Source organism: Amia ocellicauda, chromosome 14 (genome assembly GCF_036373705.1).
Source record: "Amia ocellicauda isolate fAmiCal2 chromosome 14, fAmiCal2.hap1, whole genome shotgun sequence".
Taxonomy (NCBI): Eukaryota; Metazoa; Chordata; class Actinopteri; order Amiiformes; family Amiidae; genus Amia; species Amia ocellicauda.
In genome coordinates, this window is record NC_089863.1 from 23,990,917 (window position 1) to 24,011,371 (window position 20,455).

At 52.2% G+C, this 20,455-nt stretch overlaps 1 protein-coding gene across 1 annotated transcript in view; it reads left to right on the plus strand.

The window, feature by feature from the left end:
- Positions 1-19,291, plus strand: part of gon4lb (gon-4 like b) — a 21,142-nt gene extending 1,851 nt beyond the window's left edge. The window contains exons 2-30 of the mRNA XM_066721124.1: positions 17-474; positions 879-1,072; positions 1,371-1,445; positions 1,947-1,997; positions 2,139-2,189; positions 2,295-2,390; positions 2,527-2,649; positions 2,822-3,013; positions 3,217-3,409; positions 3,506-3,607; positions 6,078-6,118; positions 6,370-6,464; positions 6,951-7,170; positions 7,277-7,363; positions 8,856-9,048; positions 9,339-9,489; positions 9,633-9,783; positions 10,035-10,151; positions 10,297-13,167; positions 13,287-13,539; positions 13,687-13,850; positions 13,945-14,145; positions 14,479-14,622; positions 15,245-15,559; positions 15,895-16,011; positions 16,587-16,728; positions 17,212-17,686; positions 18,461-18,563; positions 18,791-19,291. Coding sequence (XP_066577221.1) covers positions 17-474; positions 879-1,072; positions 1,371-1,445; positions 1,947-1,997; positions 2,139-2,189; positions 2,295-2,390; positions 2,527-2,649; positions 2,822-3,013; positions 3,217-3,409; positions 3,506-3,607; positions 6,078-6,118; positions 6,370-6,464; positions 6,951-7,170; positions 7,277-7,363; positions 8,856-9,048; positions 9,339-9,489; positions 9,633-9,783; positions 10,035-10,151; positions 10,297-13,167; positions 13,287-13,539; positions 13,687-13,850; positions 13,945-14,145; positions 14,479-14,622; positions 15,245-15,559; positions 15,895-16,011; positions 16,587-16,728; positions 17,212-17,686; positions 18,461-18,563; positions 18,791-18,910 — 7,495 coding nt within the window. The 3' untranslated portion in view covers positions 18,911-19,291. The remainder of the gene's footprint in view (positions 1-16; positions 475-878; positions 1,073-1,370; positions 1,446-1,946; positions 1,998-2,138; positions 2,190-2,294; positions 2,391-2,526; positions 2,650-2,821; positions 3,014-3,216; positions 3,410-3,505; positions 3,608-6,077; positions 6,119-6,369; positions 6,465-6,950; positions 7,171-7,276; positions 7,364-8,855; positions 9,049-9,338; positions 9,490-9,632; positions 9,784-10,034; positions 10,152-10,296; positions 13,168-13,286; positions 13,540-13,686; positions 13,851-13,944; positions 14,146-14,478; positions 14,623-15,244; positions 15,560-15,894; positions 16,012-16,586; positions 16,729-17,211; positions 17,687-18,460; positions 18,564-18,790) is intronic.
- Positions 19,292-20,455: the final 1,164 nt, after the last annotated feature.

Genomic DNA, 20,455 nt, shown 5'->3' on the forward strand with positions numbered 1-20,455 from the left:
CGTGTGGTTCTTTCAGGTCCAAGTTCATGATGAATCTGGCCCGCAAGAGGAAGTCCTCGTCCCCGGAGCCGGCCCCTGCCCGGACCAAAGCCATCAGACAGGAGGAGCACCCTGCCTTCCCGACACCCCCGTCCCCCTCCGAGGTCCCGCGCACCCCAGAGAGGAGGAAGATCTTCACGGCAGCCATGGAGCGTCAGGAGGTCTCCCTGGAGGCAGCATCGCCACGGAGGCAGTCCCCCCGGTTCAAAGGTCAAAGCCAGACTGGGAGTAGTGAGGATGCCGGGACCGCAGGTAGAGCCGAGAGAAGGAGAGGGAGAGGTGGTCGAGGTTCTCGAGACGTCCAGTGCTCACTGCCACCCCGTGTGGGTGGGTGTGTCTCTGCAGCTCCGGCTCCCAGTGGCGACGACTCCACCCCTCCCCAGCGCTCCCCGCAGACAGAAGAGGACACAGAGCTGGGCCTGGTCATCACCCTGGGTACACTGCCTTTCTCACTGCCTGTCTCTGCACCCTGTGTCACTGCCTGTCTCTGCACCCTGTCTCACTGCCTGTCTCTGCACCCTGTCTTACTGCCTGTCTCTGCACCCTGTGTCACTGCCTGTCTCTGCACCCTGTCTTACTGCCTGTCTCTGCACCCTGTCTCACTGCCTGTCTCACTGCCTGTCTCTGCACCCTGTCTCTGCACCTTGTCTCAGTGTTTGTCTCTGCACCCTGTCTCAGTGCCTGTCTCACTGCCCGTCTCTGCACCCTGTCCTACTGGCTGTGAATTACTGTCTCTGTGCCTATTCTTATCTCTCTCTGTGTTGTGTCCGTGTGTCTGTGCCTCTCTGTGTTGTTGCGTGTCTGTGTGTGTCTATCTGTGCATCTGTATGTCGCTCCAGATGAGAAGGAGAGTGGCGGCCGGCGCGGGCGGCGGCGCGGGGGTGTGAAAAGGAAGCGAGGGACGGGGCCGGGGGGTGGTGAGAGCGTGCCGCCAGACTGCGAGATCGAGGTGGATGGACAGCTGGACAGAGAGCTGGAGAGCAAGTCCAGACAACACAATCTGACCACGGTCAATGTCAGGAACATCATACATGTGAGTTTCACCCACTGGCCCACTGACCTACTGACCATCCACTGACAAAATAACTGACACACTGACTCACACATTGACTGACTGACTGACTGACTGACGGACTGACACACAGAGTGGTTCACACTGATACACACTGACTGACACACAGACTGGTTCACACTGATACATATTGACTGACACACTGACTGTCGGACTGACACACTGACTGATTGACTGACACACTGACTGAAAGATACACCAGCTAGGACTGACTGACCCTCTGGTCCAGCCCTGACCTTTGCCCTCTGACCTCCCACAGGAAGTGATCACGAACGAGCACGTCGTTGCCATGATGAAGGCCGCCATCAGTGAGACGCAGGACATGCCCATGTTTGTGAGTACCGCACGCCCTGTTTCCCCTGCACCTCTTCCTGTCGTTATAGCCAGTGCTGTACGGTAGCAGAGCAGTTTGAACAATAACCGAATCAGAATATTTATATAGTTATTTATATTTGCCCCCGAAAATCTCATCCAATTCTGATAGATTTATAGTGCAGACATGGGGGTCAAAGGTCATGCACTCTCACTATGAGAAAAAAATAAAATAAAGTAAAATACGCTTTGGGATTCTTCTTTTTTTGTATGTGTTTGCTTTTGGAGTTTTGGATTGCCTCCCATTATTCCTCAACATCCCTCTCTCGCTCTCTCTGGCTGACTGACTGACTCTTTCTCTCTCTCTATTGGTGCTATTTTGTCATACAGGATGTGTTGCCAAAGCATTTAAAGAAAGAGACACAAATGATCAATAGAAACAAGGATAATAAAATAAGGATGAGGGCAATAAAAAAGGCTCAGATGTACATTTACACAAAGCTCTGTCCCTCTGTCTCTGCAGGAGCCCAAGATGACCCGCTCTAAGCTGAAGGAAGTGGTGGAGAAGGGGGTGGTGAGTTTATTTTATTCTGCAACAACAACAAACAGAGAGAAACCTTCCCTTCATACAGGGTCTGTCCCCAGCGCTGCAACCCCAACAGCCCTTCTCTCTCTCTCTCTCTCTCTCTCTCTCTCTCTCTCTCTGTCTCTGCAGGTCATTCCCACATGGAACATCTCTCCCATCAAGAAACCGAATGAAGTGAAGGTAGGAGAGACTACACTACAACCACACACAGACACACACACAAAGTAATGCACAGCCATACAGCTTCTCTCCATTTTACTCTCTCTATCTGTGTCTCTCCACCAGCCCCCTCAGTTTGTGGACATCCCTCTGGATGAAGAAGACTCCTCTGATGAAGAGTACTGCCCTGACGAGGAAGAGGAGGATGAGACGGCCGAGGAGGTCAGATGCAAAGGCACCTCTTTTGTTCTGCATTCGTTGTTCTTTTTGTCCGTTCATGTAATTCATCCTACAGTGGCGATCTCTGTTGTGTTCCTCACTGTGTGTGTGCGTTTCTGTGTGTGTGTGTCTGTTTCAGACGTTCCTGGAGAGCGACGTGGAGAGCACAGCCTCGTCCCCAAGGGGGGGCCGGGGCGGGCGGCCCAGGACCCCTCTGGAATATTCAGAGGGAGACGACGAGAGGAGCAGCAGCCCCACACAGGTAACACACACCTGACACAGGGAACTGCACACACACACACACACACACACACACACACCCACAGACACACACCTGATCAGCAAATGGTGAACCAATACAGGTATCTCACCTGACACCCAGGTAAGGACTCCTGCGACAGGTTGCTACACCCTCTCTCTGGCTCTCTCTCCAGGGTCCCCTCCAGCAGAGACACCTGAGTGTGGAGGTGGTGCCCATGGGCCCCCCGCCACCCCCCACAGCCTCTGGCCCCGCCCGTGGCCCCTCCCGAGCTGCCCGTCCCCCCCCGGACTGCAGTTTCATGGAGAAGCTGCATGCGGTGGAGGAGGAGCTGGCGCTGAGCCCTGTGTGCATAGAGCCCTACCAGGTAACACTGGGGAGAGTCCGAGTAAGTATGAGTCCGAGTCTGTCCCCCTCTCTCTCTCTCCCTCCCGCTCCCGCTCCCTCTCCTTCTGTTTCTATGTTCCTCTACCCCATTTTCCCCCTCTCTCTTAGTCTCTGCAAGACAGTGGTTTAATTACATCCTCCCTCTCCCTCTGTCTCTCTCGCGCTCTCTCTCTCCCTCTCCAGTCTCTGGAGGACAGTCTGGTGGCGTGTCGGACTCGCTCTAAGCGGCCCCTGAAGAACGTGCCGCTGGGCCGCCTGGAGGCAGAGCTCCGAGCCCCCGACATCACGCCCGACATGTACGAGCCGCCCACCCCCGAGGACACCGAGTGGCAGGGCTGGCTGCTCGGCCTCATGACCTCCGAGGGCGACAACGAAGGTCAGGGGTCACTGGGGGGAGAGGATGGGTGTCTGTGTGTGTGTGTGTGTTGTTGAGATTGTGTGTGTTGACCCCTCTCTGTCCTGCTGTGTTCAGAGGAGGGCGACGACGAGGATGACCCAGAGTACAACTTCCTGGACGACATCGACGAGCCGGACCGGGAGGACTACCGCAACGACCGCGCCGTGCGCATCACCAGTAAGTTGCCATGGAATATAAGCATATATCTGTAGACTATAATAAATATTGTGCTTATGTGTATCTAAACACAATACAGACAAAATAAATATTTATGGCTTACAATAAAAGTACTAGAAAGATAGATCTATAGAATGAGCTCTTTCAGACTCGCACGGCAATAAACACACCGTAGAACAACCGCAAGCAAGAGAGAAAGATACACGGATACCTTCCCGGGGACGGAGTGTAATTCAGCGATCGCACAATGCAAACCAAAAACACACACCAAAAAATAAAAGGAGTTTCTGAAATTAAGTCTTTGTTTAACCCCTACAAAACAATGTCCATTGAAAAGTTTTTACAATATGTAATTTGGATTGGGCAAGGTGTGGAAGGAGTGACTTTGGATAATACATATGATTTGTTTTTGTTGTGGTATCGTTTTGGTATCGAGTATCATTTCGGTATTGAGTATTGTTTTCTGTATAAAGTATCGTTTCGGAAATTGAGTATTGTTTCCAGTATAGCAGGGCTTCCCAATGTCTGGTGATGGAGGGCCAATTTCCCGAGGTTGCATGGGATGGGGGGCCGCAGTAGAAAAGAAACCACTGGTTTTATTTCCTATACATTTATTAACATTCATTGTTTTATTATTTTCCCCCAAATTATATGTGCAATTTGTTACAGAAAATTGTCATGAAGTGTAAAAATATAGAAAAGCTTCAGAAAAGGGGTGGTTGAAGGTTGGCTTTGGGGGGCCGCACCAAACATCCTCAAGGGCCACATTTGGGAACCCCTGCTGTATAGAGTATCGTTTTAGAATCAAGTATTGTTTCCAGTATCGAGTAGAGGTCGACCAATAGGGGATTTTCAAAACCGATACCGATAACAATAATTAGGGTGGGTGGAAAAGCCAATTTCCGATTAATCAGCCGATTATTTTTCTTTATCAGTAAAATCAATATATATTCCATCAAATATATAGCACTCAATGTAAAATTGCAACCATTAAAATAGATCAATTCAAATTCTGCAAAACTTTGAAAATTGGAAAAATATGAGGGAGTTATGAAGAATGAATTTATTGGAAAGTTTTTGCTAAAATTACAGCATTAAATCAACATGACCCTTTTTAGATCATTGATGAAAATAAACTACACATAATGAAGTAATAACAAACTTTGTGTACTTTACTTATTTTCAGATATAACGGCTAGAGAAGAATGTGTAGATGTGTAAATAAAGCTGCGGCGCAGAGAGGCTCAGAGCTGTGGTCAGCGGTGCCTGGTCTCAGTCATAGCGGATGCGCTGCTGGCTCTGCTAAAACAGAGACAAGACAGTATTTCACGCATGTAGATGTAAACTGCATGTAGATGTAAACGCACCACGCATTGTATTACTTTTATTTATAGATTTTTGTGTTGCATTTGCAGGTAATAAAGGTGGCTGCTGTTATTTTACAACCGGATTAGCAAGGAAACATTAGAAAATTCTGGAATCATATAAGGGCGGCACCATGTACACACACACACACAATGTTTGTAATCCACACACTTGTTTTACACAAATAAATACGATTCAAAATAAATAATATAAACGAACAGGTTCATAAACAGAAATATGAATCTACATATTTGAGAAAAGATCCAAATCCAACATGCCCTGATTTAAATGCCCACACTGCTCCGAGTGTATAATACCTTCATATAAAATATTTTTAAATGCAGCAATTGTTATTCTTCACTACTAAACTACTTAGGGGACATAGATAATATCAATTGTACTTCCCGATCAAATAAATGGTATAATCCCCTTCGAAACACAGTATTTCATCGGTAAAAAAAATAATGTAATGGGGAAATGTTGCTGTATGAAAGCTCTGAAATGTCCACAGATTTTTGGGGATATAGGTGCTATATACCTATTTATAATACGTAAACAAAGTACCTTCCATTTAGTTTTGTTTGTTTTCAATGTTTGATTTACAGTGTCACAACAACTTTTTATTGGCAACTTATTTACGTACCTCTTCTCTCAGCCAAGGTTGTTAAGCGAGCATCAGTTCCAGACAAGCAACGCCTGCGCGCTGAGCCAAGTCACACGTGTCCATGAACTCCCTTAGGATTCGGTGTTGGTTTTCATTTCACCACTAGAGGCCGTGTTTGACCCCTATAACCCAAGATATTAATGCGTACAAACCCAAAAAACTATCGGCCATTTATCGGTGTCCATTTCTGCCGACTACCGATAGTTTCAAAAAGCTGTTATCGGCCCTGATTAATCGGCCAACCTGTAGTATCGAGTATTGTTTCCAGTATAGAGTATCGTTTCGGAATCGAATATTGTGATACTAGATCCAGTATTGTTATCGAAGTAAAAATTCTGGTATCGTGACAGCACCACACAACAGGGACACTGAACAGCTATCTGTTTGTTAGTCTGTCAGATAATCACTCTCTCTCTCTCTCTCTCTCTCTCTCTCACACAGAGAAGGAAGTGAATGAGCTGATGGAGGAGCTTTTTGAGACGGTAAGACACACAGAGAGAGAGAGAGAGAGAGAGAGAGAGAGAGAGAGAGAGAGAGAGAGACACACAGACAGACAGACAGACAGTCAGAAAGAGAGAGAGAGTTGTGTGCCTGTATGCCTGTACTTGTCTGTGTGTCTCTGTGTGTGTGTGTGTGTGTGTGTGTGTGTGTGTGTGTGTGTGACTCACTGTCTGTCTACGTAGTCCTTGTCCACTGAATCTCTCCACACCCCCCCCCCCCCTCCCTCCCTCAGTTCCAGGATGAGATGGGTGTGCCGGAGCCAGATGACGAGGATGAGAGGGAGGAGGAAGGGGGCACCCCCAAATTCAACGTCCCGCAGGCCATCCAGTAAGCTCATCCCCTCTCTCTCTGTCATTGAAGATACACACTGACACACAAATACACACACAGACACACATACACACACAGAGTCCCTCCCTTTTACGGGACAGAGCAGCTGAGCGATGCTGTGTCTGTTTGGGTGGGGAGGCAGAGAGACGCTCTCCTGGCCTGGGCCATGCCTGCCTCCGAGCCAGTGAGCCAGGCAGCCTGAGCCCAGGGCTCACAGAGCAACAATGTGTATACAACACAGAGAGAGAGAGAGAGAGACACACAGAGACACACAATTTCATGCGTGCGCGCGCACCCACACACACACACACACACACATGGTGTCAGCCTTGGACCTGCAGTCCAGACAGTGCTGGCCCCTATCTGTACATCTGGTAATTGAAAGCTCTTTGTTTGACTCTCTTTCTGTGTCTCTCTCTGTGTCTCTCTCCCTGTGTCTGTCTCTGTCTCTCTCTCTGTGTGTCTCTGTGCATGTGGTTGCAGATTTGAGGAGCCCCTGGCGCTCATGCTGACCGAGAGACACCGCACTGTGAGAGAGCAGCTGGAGGCCCTGCACCAGCGCCGAGCCCTGCAGGAGGCCCGGGCTGAGACCCCCCCCGCCCCCACCAGCAACCCCCAAGGGTCCATGCTGCTGCTGCCCCCCCCCAGCGCCCTGCTGCTCGACCATGCCCAGAAACTGCAGCTCCAGCAGCAGATGCAACAGGTGAGAAAAGTCACACACATACAGAGAACTGAGACATTTAAATCAATCACATTGCAGGTAATGATAGACACTCACTGTCCTCTCTTGCCCACCCCTCTCTCTGCAGCATATCCAGTTGCTGACCCAGGTGCACCTGCTGTCCAGCACAGTGCCGTCGCTGCAGAGTGAGGCAGCCACCACTCGCCACTTCCTGGTGAGTGTCCCTGCCTCCAGACGCTGTGAATACACTGGCACTATGAACACTGTAAACACACTGGCACTGTAAACACATGGGCACTGTAAACGCACTGGCACTGTGAACACTGTAAACAAATGGGCACTGTAAATATACTGGCACTGTAATCACATGGGCACTGTAAATATACTGGCACTGTAATCACACGGGCACTGTAAACACTAATCACATCGGCACTGTAAATATACTGGCACTGTAATCACACGGGCACTGTATATATAGTAGCACTGTAATCACACGGGCACTGTAAACACTGAACACTAAACACACGGGCAGTGTAAACACACTGGCACTGTAAACACACAGGCATTATAATTACATGGGCACTGTAAACACATACTGTAAACGCATTGGCACTGTAAACACTAATCACATGGGCACTGTAAACACTGAACACTAAACACACGGGCAGTGTAAACACACTGGCACTGTAAACACTGTGAACACTGTAAACACACAGGCATTATAATTACATGGGCACTGTAAACACATTGGCACTGTAAACACTAAAAACACTGGCACTGTGAGCACTGTAAACACAGGCATTGTAATCACATGGGCACTGTAATCACATGGGCACTGTAAACACACGAGAACTGTAAACACTGGCACTGTAAATGCATTGGCACTGTAAACACTAAAAACACTGGCACTGAAAATATACTGGCATTGTAAATGCTGTAAGTATACTGGCACTGTAAATATATTGGCACTGTAAACACTTTACATATACTGGCACTGTAAATATATTGGCACTGTAAACACAGGCATTGTAAACACTAAAACACACTGACACTGTAAATATATTGGCACTAAACACAGAGGCATTGTAAACACTAAAACACACTGACACTGTAAACACACTGGTACTGTGAGCACTGTAAACACAGGCATTGCAATTACATGGGCACTGTAAACACAAGCACTGTAAATGCCTTGGCACTGTAAACACTAAAAACACACTGACACTGAAAATATACTGGCATTGTAAATGCTGTAAGTATACTGGCACTGTAAACACTACATATACTGGCACTGTAAATATATTGGCAATGTAAACGCTAAAACACACTGGTACTGTAAACACACTGGCATTGTAATCACTAAACACAATAGCATTGTAAGCACTTCAAACACAGGCATTGTAAGCATTGTAAACACTTTGGACTCTACACTGTAAACAATGTAAATGCTTTAAGTATACTGGCACTGTAAATATATTGGCACTGTAAACACAGGCATTGTAAACACTAAACACACTGACACTGTAAATACAACTGGCACTGTAAACACACTGACACTGTAAATACAACTGGCACTGTAAACACATTGACACTGTAAAGACTGTAAACACTGACATTATAATTAGACTGATACGTTAAAAACTGTAAACACAATGGCACTAAAGACACTGATACTGTTTCTCTCTCTCTCGTGTGCACGCTCTCAGTCGGAGCTGCTGTGTTTTGCAGGCCGGGGGGAGATGTCTCGAGGGGTGCTGGAACCCGGCTATGTCAGCATGTTCCGCCCCTGCAACCTGGAGGGGTCGCTGGCCTTGCTGGAAGAGTTTGACCACGACCTCCGACCTCAGCTCTGCCAGCCAACACTGCCCCAGCCCCCTCGCCAGCGCTGCTCCACAGTGGGTGAGCAAAACCAGCCTGTTTACTTTGTGACTGGTGTGTTTACCCGTCCCTGCTGTTCTTGTCATTGGGGATATGTTGTTGTGTTAATGTTGTCAATCAGACTTCTGTGCTATGCTGTTTAACGTTTGGTGGTGTTGTGCAAAAGTGTGTATGTGTGCATTGTCATGAGAGTGCGGCGTTGTTGTGTAAGTGTGTGTGTGCGGCATGGTTGGGTGACTGTATTGCGTGTTCTGCGAGTGTGTTGTGTGTTGTGTGAGTGTGTGCCAACACTCTGTTATGTGTTCTGACAGTGCGGCCGTACCCCACCCTGCCCCCCCGCCTGGCCTGGCTCCTGGCGACCCGCAAGGAGTTCCTGTACCCCGAACTACTTCCTGTCTGCAGCCTTGACCCTGCAGTGCACCCCCCCCGCATCAAGACTGTCTACACTCGAGGGGAGGAGAGGTACTGACACTGCTGATGCACCGACACTACACGACCGCTGATCCACGGACACTACACGCAAGCGGATAAATTGACGTACCCTCTCCCTCTCTCCCTCTCTGTACTGCTCTCCCTCTCTCCCTCTCTGTACCGCTCTCCCTCAGTCTCATTATCCTGGGCCTGAAACACTTTGCCGAGACGGAGTTTCCCCACCAACTGATGTGCCGCTACCTCCTCCGCACCAAGACTGTGCAGCAGCTGCGCATGCACCTGCGCGACCTGGGCCACCGGAGGGCGCCAGACAGTGATTTCAAGGTCAGACAGAGAGAGAGAGAGAGAGAGAGAGAGAGAGAGAGAGAGAGAGAGAGAGGAAAAGAGGGAGGGTAGGGTGAGATAGATGGAGGGGAGAGAGGGAGGTGGCAGAGATTTAAATGGAGAGTCACAGGAAAAGATATGGGCATGGTTTATGGAGGGACACAGGAAAATAGGGACACTTTTTAAGCATGACACATGGGGGCAGGAATGGCTGTGTCACGTTGTAAATTGTCCCCTGTTCCTCCTTCCAGCATTTCATGCAGACGAAACAGGTTCCCCCCATGGCGCTGGCTTGCAACAGAGTCGAACCTGCTGATGCCCGCCCCCCTGCTGAGAGAGAGCCGTCCACTTTGCCTGCCTGGCTGCAGGTGTGTTGTCGCACAGTTGTGTTGATGTTGTGTATTGTCTGTGTTTTCACCGTCCATGTGTCTCTTGTGTTAAAATGCCCCACTAATGCAGTATTTGCCCACCCTCTCCCGCTCTCTTCCTCCCCTTCCTCTTCTCATTCCTCAGAAGAGCCTGCCTCTCATCCACAAAGCTGCGCTGGATTACACCCAGAGTGCGGATTCGGCGGGGGAGGCACTTGCCGCGGGGCACGAGTCGCTGCCCCCCAGGAAGCACTACCCCCCTGACCTGCCCCCAGGGGTCACCCTGCGCCTCCATCCTTCCGGAGTGAAGCCCCCACGCCCCCGCCCGGCCGGAGCCCCAGCGGCCCCGCGCAAGTTGGGACGGGCGCTCCCATTGGTCGATCCCCCCGGCGCCCGGGTGAATGGGTCCCTCCCTGCCGTGCTGTTGCCTGGCAGCCTTCCTCTCTGCGGCAGCCCCCTGAACTTCAACCCCACCGTGGCCCTGACGCGCATCTCGGGGAAGGAGCTGCAGCAGAACGGCAGGAGGAAGCCGGCCCCTCCCACCTCCCCCTCCCCCACCTGCTCCTCTTCCTCTGACAAGCACCCCCCTCCCCTGCTGCCCGCGCCCCCCATCCTGAGCGCCTGTGCTGTTCCTGCTGCTGTGGCCCCAGCCTGTGTGGGCTCCCCCTGCGGGCCCAGAGGAGGAGCGACGGCAGGCCGCAGTATGTGCCCCCCAGCATCCTGTGGGGCGCCCCCGAGGAAGCCGGGTGCCAAGCAGAGACCCAACGCCCCACGCAGATTCCTACACATCCAGCCGGCCCCCCCCAGCCCCCCAACTCCCCCTTTCCTGCTCACCATCCCGGCGGGGGGGGCCGTGAACCTGCTAAGCCTGGCGGGTGCGGGGGGGGGTGTCCGGGGAGCAGGGCAGGTAGCAGCCACGAGGCCAGGGGTGGGCGGGGTCTGCAACCTGCTACACCCAACTGTCATCATCAACCTGGCCGCCCCCTTGACTGCCACCACCGTGGTCCGCCCCGTCCCCACCCCACAGGGATTGCCCCAGCCCCTGGCTCGGCCCACCTCCCCGCCCCACGACCCCGTCACCCACCCCGATGGCGCCCTGACGCAGCTCCGCAGGCTTGTTGGCTTCTCCCGGGGAGCCACGGCCGCCCAAGAGTGGACGCCGGCTTCGGCCGAGGGTGCCCCCCCTGCAGACACCCCCCCCAAGCTGCAGCCCCATCCCGAGTTCCTCTTGAGCGCCCCCCCCTCATCCCCCAAGCACTCCCCCAGACTCCCGGGCAGCCCCGAAAGCATCCGCCCGGCCGACCCCACTGAGAGAGACAGGGTTCGGGATGTGGCGTTGTGTAATGCCCAGGGGGACCCCCCGAATGCCCCCAGCCCCCCTGAAACCACAGATGCCCCAAAACCTTCAGGCCCCCCAGAGCTTTCAAATGGGGCCCCACCCCCTCTCTGCGCTCTCCCCACGCACTCACAAGGCAAGCCAGCAGGAGGGAGACCCCAACTATCCACGGACGCCACGGACGCCACCGCCGCCTCCCCCCAGATCCTCCTCATCGGCTCAGTGCCTGGAGGGGCTCCGCAGTTCTTTCTGATGCCTCAAGCGGGTCCCCCCAGCCTGGTGATGCAAAACTGCCAAGGGGCCCCGAAAGCAGTTCCCCAGAAGACCTTCCTTGATGTGGACACCAGAGGGACCCCCCCAGCCCCGGATGATATGAGTCTAACACAAGGGGGCCCCCGGGATCTGAACACATACCCCCTCTCTCCGCCCCCTGGGTGTGGGGTCCCCCACATCCTCAACCAGGCATCTCCCAGATCCACCAAAGAGCAGACACCACCACATACCTGTGCCCCCTGGCCCGATCTGCAGCGCTGCCCATCTGACGGAGAGATGGAGGAGGAGGAGGAGAAGAGAGGAGGATGGGGGGAGGAAGAGGAGGAGGAGGAGGAAGGCATGGGTTGGGAGTCGGGCAGTGATTTCGGGGCGCCCCTCCTGGCTCTGTCCGAATCGTCTGGGAGCCCGGCGTCCAGCCTGGAGAGCAGAGCCGATGCCCTGGAGAGATTGATGGACATAGAGGGAGAGAGAGAGGAGGAGGAGAGAGGGGAAGAGGAGGAGGCGCAGGAGAGAGGGGGAGAGGAGGTACAGCTTTGTCCCCAAACGGAGGGGGAGGGCGAGAGGGAGAAGGAGAGCGATGGGGAGGGGGAGGAGGAGGAGGAGGAGGAGAGCGAGGGGGAGGGGCACGGAAGGCTGGGTTCATTTCGGGAGAGCGGGGGAGAGTCTGAGAGCGAGGGAGAGGAGGGAGGGAGCGAGAGAGAGGAGGGAGGTAGTGATGGAGAGGAGGTAGGGAGCGAGGTAGAGAGGGAGCGAGCATCGGTCAGTTTGAGAATTGGAAAAGTGGACGGGGCCCTGCAAACGGTCAGACTGAGAAGAGGACCAAGGACCCTGAGCTCGGGGACGGAGACAAGGACCCAGACAGGGGAGGAGGGAGATGGGGAGCAAGAGGGAGGAGGAGAAGGAGGAGGAAAAGGAGGTGGTGGTGGTGGTGGTGGTGGTGGTGGAGGCAGGGTGGAGAGGGAGGGAGAGAGCGATGGTGGGGGTGACCAGGGAGGCGGACGGGAGGAAGAGGAGAGGGGGGGAGGTGAAGGGAGTGGGGAGAAGAGGGGAGAGGGGGAAGGGGGTGAGGGCGAAGAGGAGAAAGAGGCAGAGGAAGGGGAGGGAGAGGAGGAGGAGGAGGAGGAAGAGGAAGAAGAGGTGGAAGTGGAGGAAGAGGCGGGGCAGGGAGAGGGAGAGGAGAAAGAGGGAGATGGGGAGAGGGCGGAGGAGGAGGAAGAAGAGGAGGAGGAGGAGGAGGAGGAGGTAGACGGGGAGAGGGGGAGAGATGCAGAGGGAGAGGGGGAGCGAGAGAGGCCAGGGGAGGAGGAGGAGGAGGAGGACTTTGACGACCTCACGCAGGACGAAGACGAGGAGGAAGTGATGTCATCGGCATCTGAAGAGTCGGTGCTGTCTGTCCCCGAGCTGCAGGTGAGGACAGACTGCGTAGTGTGAGCTGTTTCTCCTGGGTACTCTGTGTGTGTGTGTGTGTGTGTGTGTGTGTGTAACCTGTGTGCAGTATGCGTGTAACGTGTCATTTCCGTGTCCAGGAGACAATGGAGAAGTTGACCTGGTTGGCCTCGGAGCGCCGACTCTGTCCAGAGGGTGACTCGGAGGAGGAGGACAACTCACAGACTTCCCAGAATTCCCAGGAGGAGAACTCGGAGGAGGAGGAGGACGGGGGAGTGGCCCGCAAGGGGGAGGAGTCCGGAGAGTGTGACGCCAGTAAGATTATTGGCCGAGAGGCTCCCCAGGGGGCGGGGCCTCCCGAGACCAGCGGCAAGGGAGGGGGCCGGGGCAGAGGTCAGTATTTGTGTGTGTGTGTGAATTCCAGCTTTATGTAAGAGCTGTTGGAGGGATAAGATGATTAACTCCAATAATAAGAAATTATAATAAGAATAAAGTATTTCCTCTTCCTCCCCTTTATCTCTTCCTTTCCACCCGCCACAGGCCGAGGACGGACGCCCTCCCGCAGTCTGAGGCGCAGCGGGCGACGGGAGCGGGACAGCAAGGACAGCAAGAAACTGCTGCTGCTGTACGACGCCCAAATCCTGGAGAACGACCCCCTGAGGGAGAGCAAAGACATCGCCTTCGCACAGGCCTACCTGAACCGGGTGAGACCGAAGGGGACACCCCGAGAGACGGGCCGAGACCACGAGACACGCCAGGACACAAGAACACTGACCGTCTCCCTCTCCTCTCCCCCAGGTGCGGGAGGCTCTGCAGGGCTGTCCCGGGAAGGTGGAGGAGTTCCTGGGGTTGCTGTACGAGTTTGAGCGGGGGGGGGAGCAGCAGCGCAGCGCCGTGGAGCTCTTCTCGCAGCTCAGGGCGGTACTGACCGACTGGCCGGACCTGCTACGTGACTTTGCAGCCTTCCTGCTGCCTGAGCAGGCGCTGGAGTGCGGACTGGTACGGCACAGAGTCACAACAGACCGTACACGTCTTCTGCCTCGATTAATTTATGACTGGCAATTATATGGGAAGCGATCGACCTACAAGAGCCAAAAACGCTCATTTTAACCGATAGCTCTTTAAACGCTTTGGTATAATAATGAAAGGCAAACGAACGTTTAAAACTCACACATGTGGAGTCAGGTATTTAAATGTAAATATTATCTAATGCCCATTGATTAACCAATCACATTTTTTATATCTTATGTGATACATTTTAAAAACCAAGATACAGCACTGTTGTATGTCATTGCGATCTGTCTCGCACCACTCCCCTTCTCTCTCTCCCAGTTTGCAGAGCAGCAGGCGTTCGAGCGCAGCCGGCGGTTCCTGCGACAGCTGGAGATCTGCTTCGGTGAGAGCTCCGCCCACTACCACCGGATCGTCCGCGCGCTGCAGGGGGGGCCAGACCTCACCCCCGCCGGCATCCAGGAAGTACGGCTGTCCGTCTGGGCCTGTGTGCTCCGAGCATCTGTGTCTCTGTAAATCTGTCTCGTGTTTCTGCATCTTCCTCTGTGTTTCCGCCGGTGTCTTTGTCACCGTCCCTGTGTAACTGTTTCTGTCTCTGTCTGTCTTCCTGTCTCTCTGACTGTCCATTAATGTCGGTCTTATACCTTCTCTGTCTTCCCCTTCCTCCTACCCTCTTCTCCCCTTCCCCTCCCTGCTCTCTCTCTCCCCCCTTTGCTCTCCTCCTTTCCCACCATCTCTCTCTCTCCCCTTCACTCTCCCCCTTTCCCACCGTCTCTCTCTCCCCCTTCGCTCTGCCCCTTTCCCACTCTCTCTCCCCACTTTGTTCACCCCCTTTCCCACCGTCTCTCTCTCCCCCCTTCACTCGCTCCCTTTCTCACTGTCTCTCTCTCCCCCTTCGCTCTGCCCCTTTCCCACTCTCTCTCTCTCCCCCCTTCACTCTCCCCCTTTCCCACCGTCTCTCCCCCCTCGCTCGCTCCCTTTCTCACCGTCTCTCTCTCTCTCGCTCTCTCTCTCTCCCCCTTTCCCATCGTCTCTCTCTCTCTCTCCCCCCCTTCGCTCTCCCCCTTTCCCACCGTCTCTCTGTTAGTTGAAGGCCCAGATGTCGTCCCTGTTGAAAGGACACACCCACCTGGAGGGGGAATTCTGGGTATTTTTCGACGAGCTGCGCCCCCCACCCTCGCGCCCATGCCAGTTTGAGGAGGCTGCCTGGCCGGAGGAAGGTGGAGTGGGGGGCGAGGGTGGAGGGATGGGTGGCAGTGGAGGAGGAGGAGGAGGAGTGGCGGGGGGCTTTGAGGAAGTGACCCTGCCAGACCTGGAAGAGGAAGAGGAGCAGCACAAGATGCCGCCCATCGCCGGGAGGGGCAAGAGAAGGAAGGAGCTGGGTGCCCACGGAAATGACAAGGTCAGAGTTCAGACAGGGCGGGGGTCAGAGCACTGGTGGGCAAAACCAAGGTAGAAACATTAATACATTTGGGCATGTGGTTTCGTTCACCGGATTCCACACCGGATCAGCGAACTGTGGTTAAAGTCAACAGGTGGTGCTCGGCAAACCGTAGCACCAGCATCACCGAGAGAAAGATGTATCATTCGATTTTATTCAAATTAATTTATTTAAAATGCACAGTCTATATTAAACAATAGACCGTCCCTGGGCTGCACAAGCAGTTCCTGGTTTGATGCAGAGGTGGCTTGTGACTGGTTGGGTCTTGTCTTGTCTCCCCCCCACCCCCCTTGCAGGACTGTGATTGGCCAGAGGGAGCGAAGGACTGCCCCTGCCCCTGCCACGACTCCGCCCACGAGGCCAAGCTGAGGCGACACAAGAGGAAGGGCTGCCCACACTGCCACACGGCCAAGGTCAGAGGTCATCCCTGTGCTTCTGTCTGGTTCCCAGCCTGTCTAGTGCCAGGGTCATCAACCCGTGGCTCTTTAACAAAGAGAAACCCTGAAAATGAATTCTGAATATTATTTTTGAAGTTTACTTTGTATTGTCATAAATGCAGCAGTCACTGTCTCACAAAACATGTTATTATCGTAATGGAAATGCAAAGTTTAAGTAGCCTGCCATAAATGATCATAAAGACCTTGATTTATTCAAATAAGAAGTTATCGAAATAAAATAGGCTACACATAGCTACAATGGGTAGCTTCTTCTCAAAGTGTAGGGCAGCCACTGTAAAAATATGAATGACAGCTCATTTAGGCTATTGATAGTGGGGGTGGGCTAATATAGGCTAAATAGGCTGTGTTACCCGCATTAAAGGGCTCAAATATTTTTTGTAGCTCCAGGAAAATTATTTTATAAAAATGTTTCTCAAAAATGGCTCTTTCAGTAGTAAAGGTTGCCGACCCCTGGTCTAATGTGTTGATCTGTCCAGAAGTCTCTCTCTCACTCTCTTACTCTCCCTCCCTCCCTGCCTCTCTCTCTGCAGGTCTCGGACTCCTCCAGGTCTGTGAAGAGTGGCGTGTCCTCTGAGCTCGGGGCCAGTAGCCCCTGCAGTCCCCCCCTCGAGGGCCAGGGCGGCAGGAGGGAGGAGAGGGAAGGAGAGGCCGAGCCACACAGCCCCCCCTCAGGTACGGCACAGCATCCCTTACAGAAATACTACAATCTCTGTCATCAGTTCTGTCCTTTTATTAAGATTTTACATTGCCACATTTCCTATATATTTGTATATTATACTATACTGTTCCATACTTTTATTGTACTACTATACTATACTGTATTGATGGCTACTATAACTACTGCACTATACTATACTGTATTGATGGCTACTATAACTATACTGCACTATACTACACTATTGATCGGTACTATAAATATATTGCATTATACTGTATTGATGGCTACTATAACTACTGCACTATACTATACTGTATTGATGGCTACTATAACTATACTGCATTATACTGTATTGATCGGTACTGTAACTATACTGCACTATACTATGCTATACTGTACTTCTTCCTGCTCCATTATGATTTTACTTCTCGATGGTTCACTGCGGTGGGCTTTGACAGTTCCGGGCTCTAATGTCCTCCCATCTCTGTCCCCCTCAGACCCAGTTAGCCGTGGGGAGCTGCCTTGGGACTGTCCAGCAGGAGGTGCCCTCCCCCACTGCCCAGGAGAGAGGGAGCCGACGGAGGAGGAAGACAGCGCAGGAGATGGAGGGGGCGATAAGGAGAGGAGGAAAGAGGAGGAGGAGGAAGAGGAGGAGGAGGATGACCGAGGGGGAGGAGGAAGGGAGCCTTCCACGAAAAAGAGTCGTCCGGACAGCAGGGTCGCTGAGGAGGTCCTCGCCATGGAAACGGACCCCTGGGAGGAGGGTCGAGGCAGTGACCCCCCGAGTGCTGCCGCCTCCCCCTCCACGCTCTCTGCCACGCCGCCCCCCCGCCACCTGGTCCTCCCAGAGGGGGCGCCGCTGGGGGGAGGGGAGGCCACTGGCCCCAACCCCAGCCCTGCCCCCGACACGCCCGTCTGCGCCAAGAACATTTCAATGACACCCAGTGGGGAGAGGGTCATACTGTGGACCAGGTGAGAGGGAGGTAGAGAGAGAGAGAGAGAGAGGGGGAGGGGGGGGAGAGTGAAAGTGAGGGAGAGGGGAGAGGGGGAGAGTGAGGGAGAGGGGGAGAGTGTGAAAGTAAGAGTGAAAGTGAGTGAGGGGGAGAGAGTGAAAGTGAGGGAGAGGGGGAGAGTGTGAAAGTAAGAGTGAAAGTGAGGGAGGGAGAGAGACTGAAAGTAAGGGAGGGGAATAGTGTGAAAGTAAGAGTGAAAGTGAGTGAGGGGGAGAGAGTGAAAGTGAGGGAGAGGGGGAGAGTGTGAAAGTAAGAGTGAAAGTGAGGGAGGGAGAGAGACTGAAAGTAAGGGAGGGGAATAGTGTGAAAGTAAGACTGAAAGTGAGTGAGGGGGAGAGAGTGAAAGTGAGGGAGAGTTAAATAGAGTAAGAGAGGGAGAGAAACTCAGCACTGATAATCTGCAAAGGATCAATTCACCTTTTAATATTTATTATCAGACTCTATCACTTATAAGTACAAACACACACATCCACCCTGAGTCAGCCGACAAGGGGCGTCTCCTGACAGCGTCCTTTATTTCTGCCATTGATATTCGTGCTTGTCTTGTGGTGAAGCAGGTTCACGTGGCTTTTCTTTGATAGGTTAACTAATTTGACAAATTGTAAAAAGTACGTCAATTCTGCAACAAAAGAATATGCACTTTCTACAGGTTTCCAGCAACAGGTAGGCTGGTGTCCCCTCAGCTTTTTTCTGTCTGTCTTCCTGACTCTCTGTGTGTCTTTCTCTGTGGCAGGGAGGCAGACCGGGTCATCCTCACCACCTGTCAGCAGCAGGGAGCCAATCAGAGCACTTTCCAGGCCATCTCTGTTCAGCTGGGTAACAAGACAGCCAATGAGGTGAGGGCAGGGGGGCGTGCCTAATAAACATATTTCAGAAGCAAAATGAATAAATAAATTAAACGCAGTAAGAAGAATAAATGATAAAACATACATAGTCTCTTACTCTGTCTTCCTGTGTGTCTCCCTGTGTCCTCCTGACTCTCCCTTTGTTGGTCTGTGTCTCCGTTTCCTGGTCTGTCTCTGTTTCTCTCCATGTCTGTCCGCGTGTCCCCGTGTGTCCACAGGTGTCTGGGCGTTTCCGGGACCTGATGCGGCTCTTCCACACAGCGGCCCGGCAGTTGACCTCTGAGGACGAGGCGAGCAACACAGAGCAGCGGTCTGCCACCGACGAGGAGCTGGACTGACGGGCCGGGCCAGAACCCAGCCGGGTACACACAAGACTCTAGTGACAGGACCCAGTGAGAACAACGGAAGAGTGCACTGACAGAACGGGGCCAGAAAAACACGAGACACTATAGTGACAGGACCCAGCGAGAACAATGAGTACAGCAGTGACAGAACTGGGTCAGAACCGGGCCTGAACGACCAGGCTCCTGCTGTGCGAATGGGGCTGTAATTCCTGTGCCAATTGCCCTGGGGGGGTTGGGGCGACTCTCTGTACTGTACAGTAGTGATTTGTGGATTTTTAATGTATTGTTTTTTAACTGTTTCAGTTCACTTGTAAATTATATGAAAATAAAAAAGATGAAGGAAAAAAGTTACAATTTTTGTATGAATGAGAGAAAGATATGAGTAAATTATCTACAGCTCTGGAAACAATTAAGAGACCACTTAACATTGCCTTCTGAACATGGAGTGGTCTCTTAATTATTTCCAGAGCTGTATATAAGACGAGCACATAGAAGATGAGAAGATGAAATCATACACATTGACTTATAAAGTAGCATTAAATCTTAATTGTTTATCTAAAATGCATATTGGGGCAGAGAGAATACCAGACGAGCCGCAGAGTTCTGGATGAGCTGGAGCGGCGGGTAGTGGATGCAGGCAGGCCGGCCAGGAGGGAGTTGCAGTATCCAGGCGGGAGAGGAACAGTGACTGGACGAGCAGCTGAGTCGAGTAGTCGGTGAGGAAGGGACGGATCCGGCGTATGTTGCTCAGGAAGAATCTGCAGGTGCGTGTCAGCGTGGTGATGTGCTGGGTGTAGGAGAGCGCAGGATCGAGGGTGACTCCTAGATTTTTAGCGGAAGAAGAGGGAGAGAGTGAAAAGAGGTGAACAAATATACATGTAAATACTAAAAAGGGAACTTTTAGCAGCAACATCATCTTTTATTAACAAAAGTCTGGAGCGCAATTGCATTATGATTCTTGGCAATGTATGGACACAACACTAACACTGACATGAAGAACTGACAAGGAAACAAACAAGCTATTAAAAGCTGAATAGTTTAAAAGTATAACATTTATAAAGGTGGTCTGGGCAGATTCTCCACCACAACACTTCAGTAGCCCTTAAGACGCAGGCGCTATGCATCTGCAGATCGATGAAAGGTTTCTGTCACAAACTATGATGTTTGACTGTGTGATATTATTATTTTTTGCTAGGGGGTCCCTAGCGGCCAGGGTCTCTAAGTGGACACTTACATCACTTATGCCTAGAAACGGCTGTCGGCACATGATTGAATTTGGATTCTGTCACTCATTGTGCTCCTGCGTCAGCGCCTGTAAAATCGCCAGGTTCTGGTGCTGGATTCGGAATGCACTTTTGGGTGGCAGGTCACGGACGCAGCAGTTTTAACCCGGCAGTTGGGAAGGTGAAAGTGAACGAGAGACCCTGGTGTGGAAACCCAAATGGTTGTGACTGATACAAAAAGTCCAAAAAGCCAAAAAACAAACTAAATGGCTGCATTAGCGCTCTTTTTATGGCTGATTGAAGACCGATTAAAAGT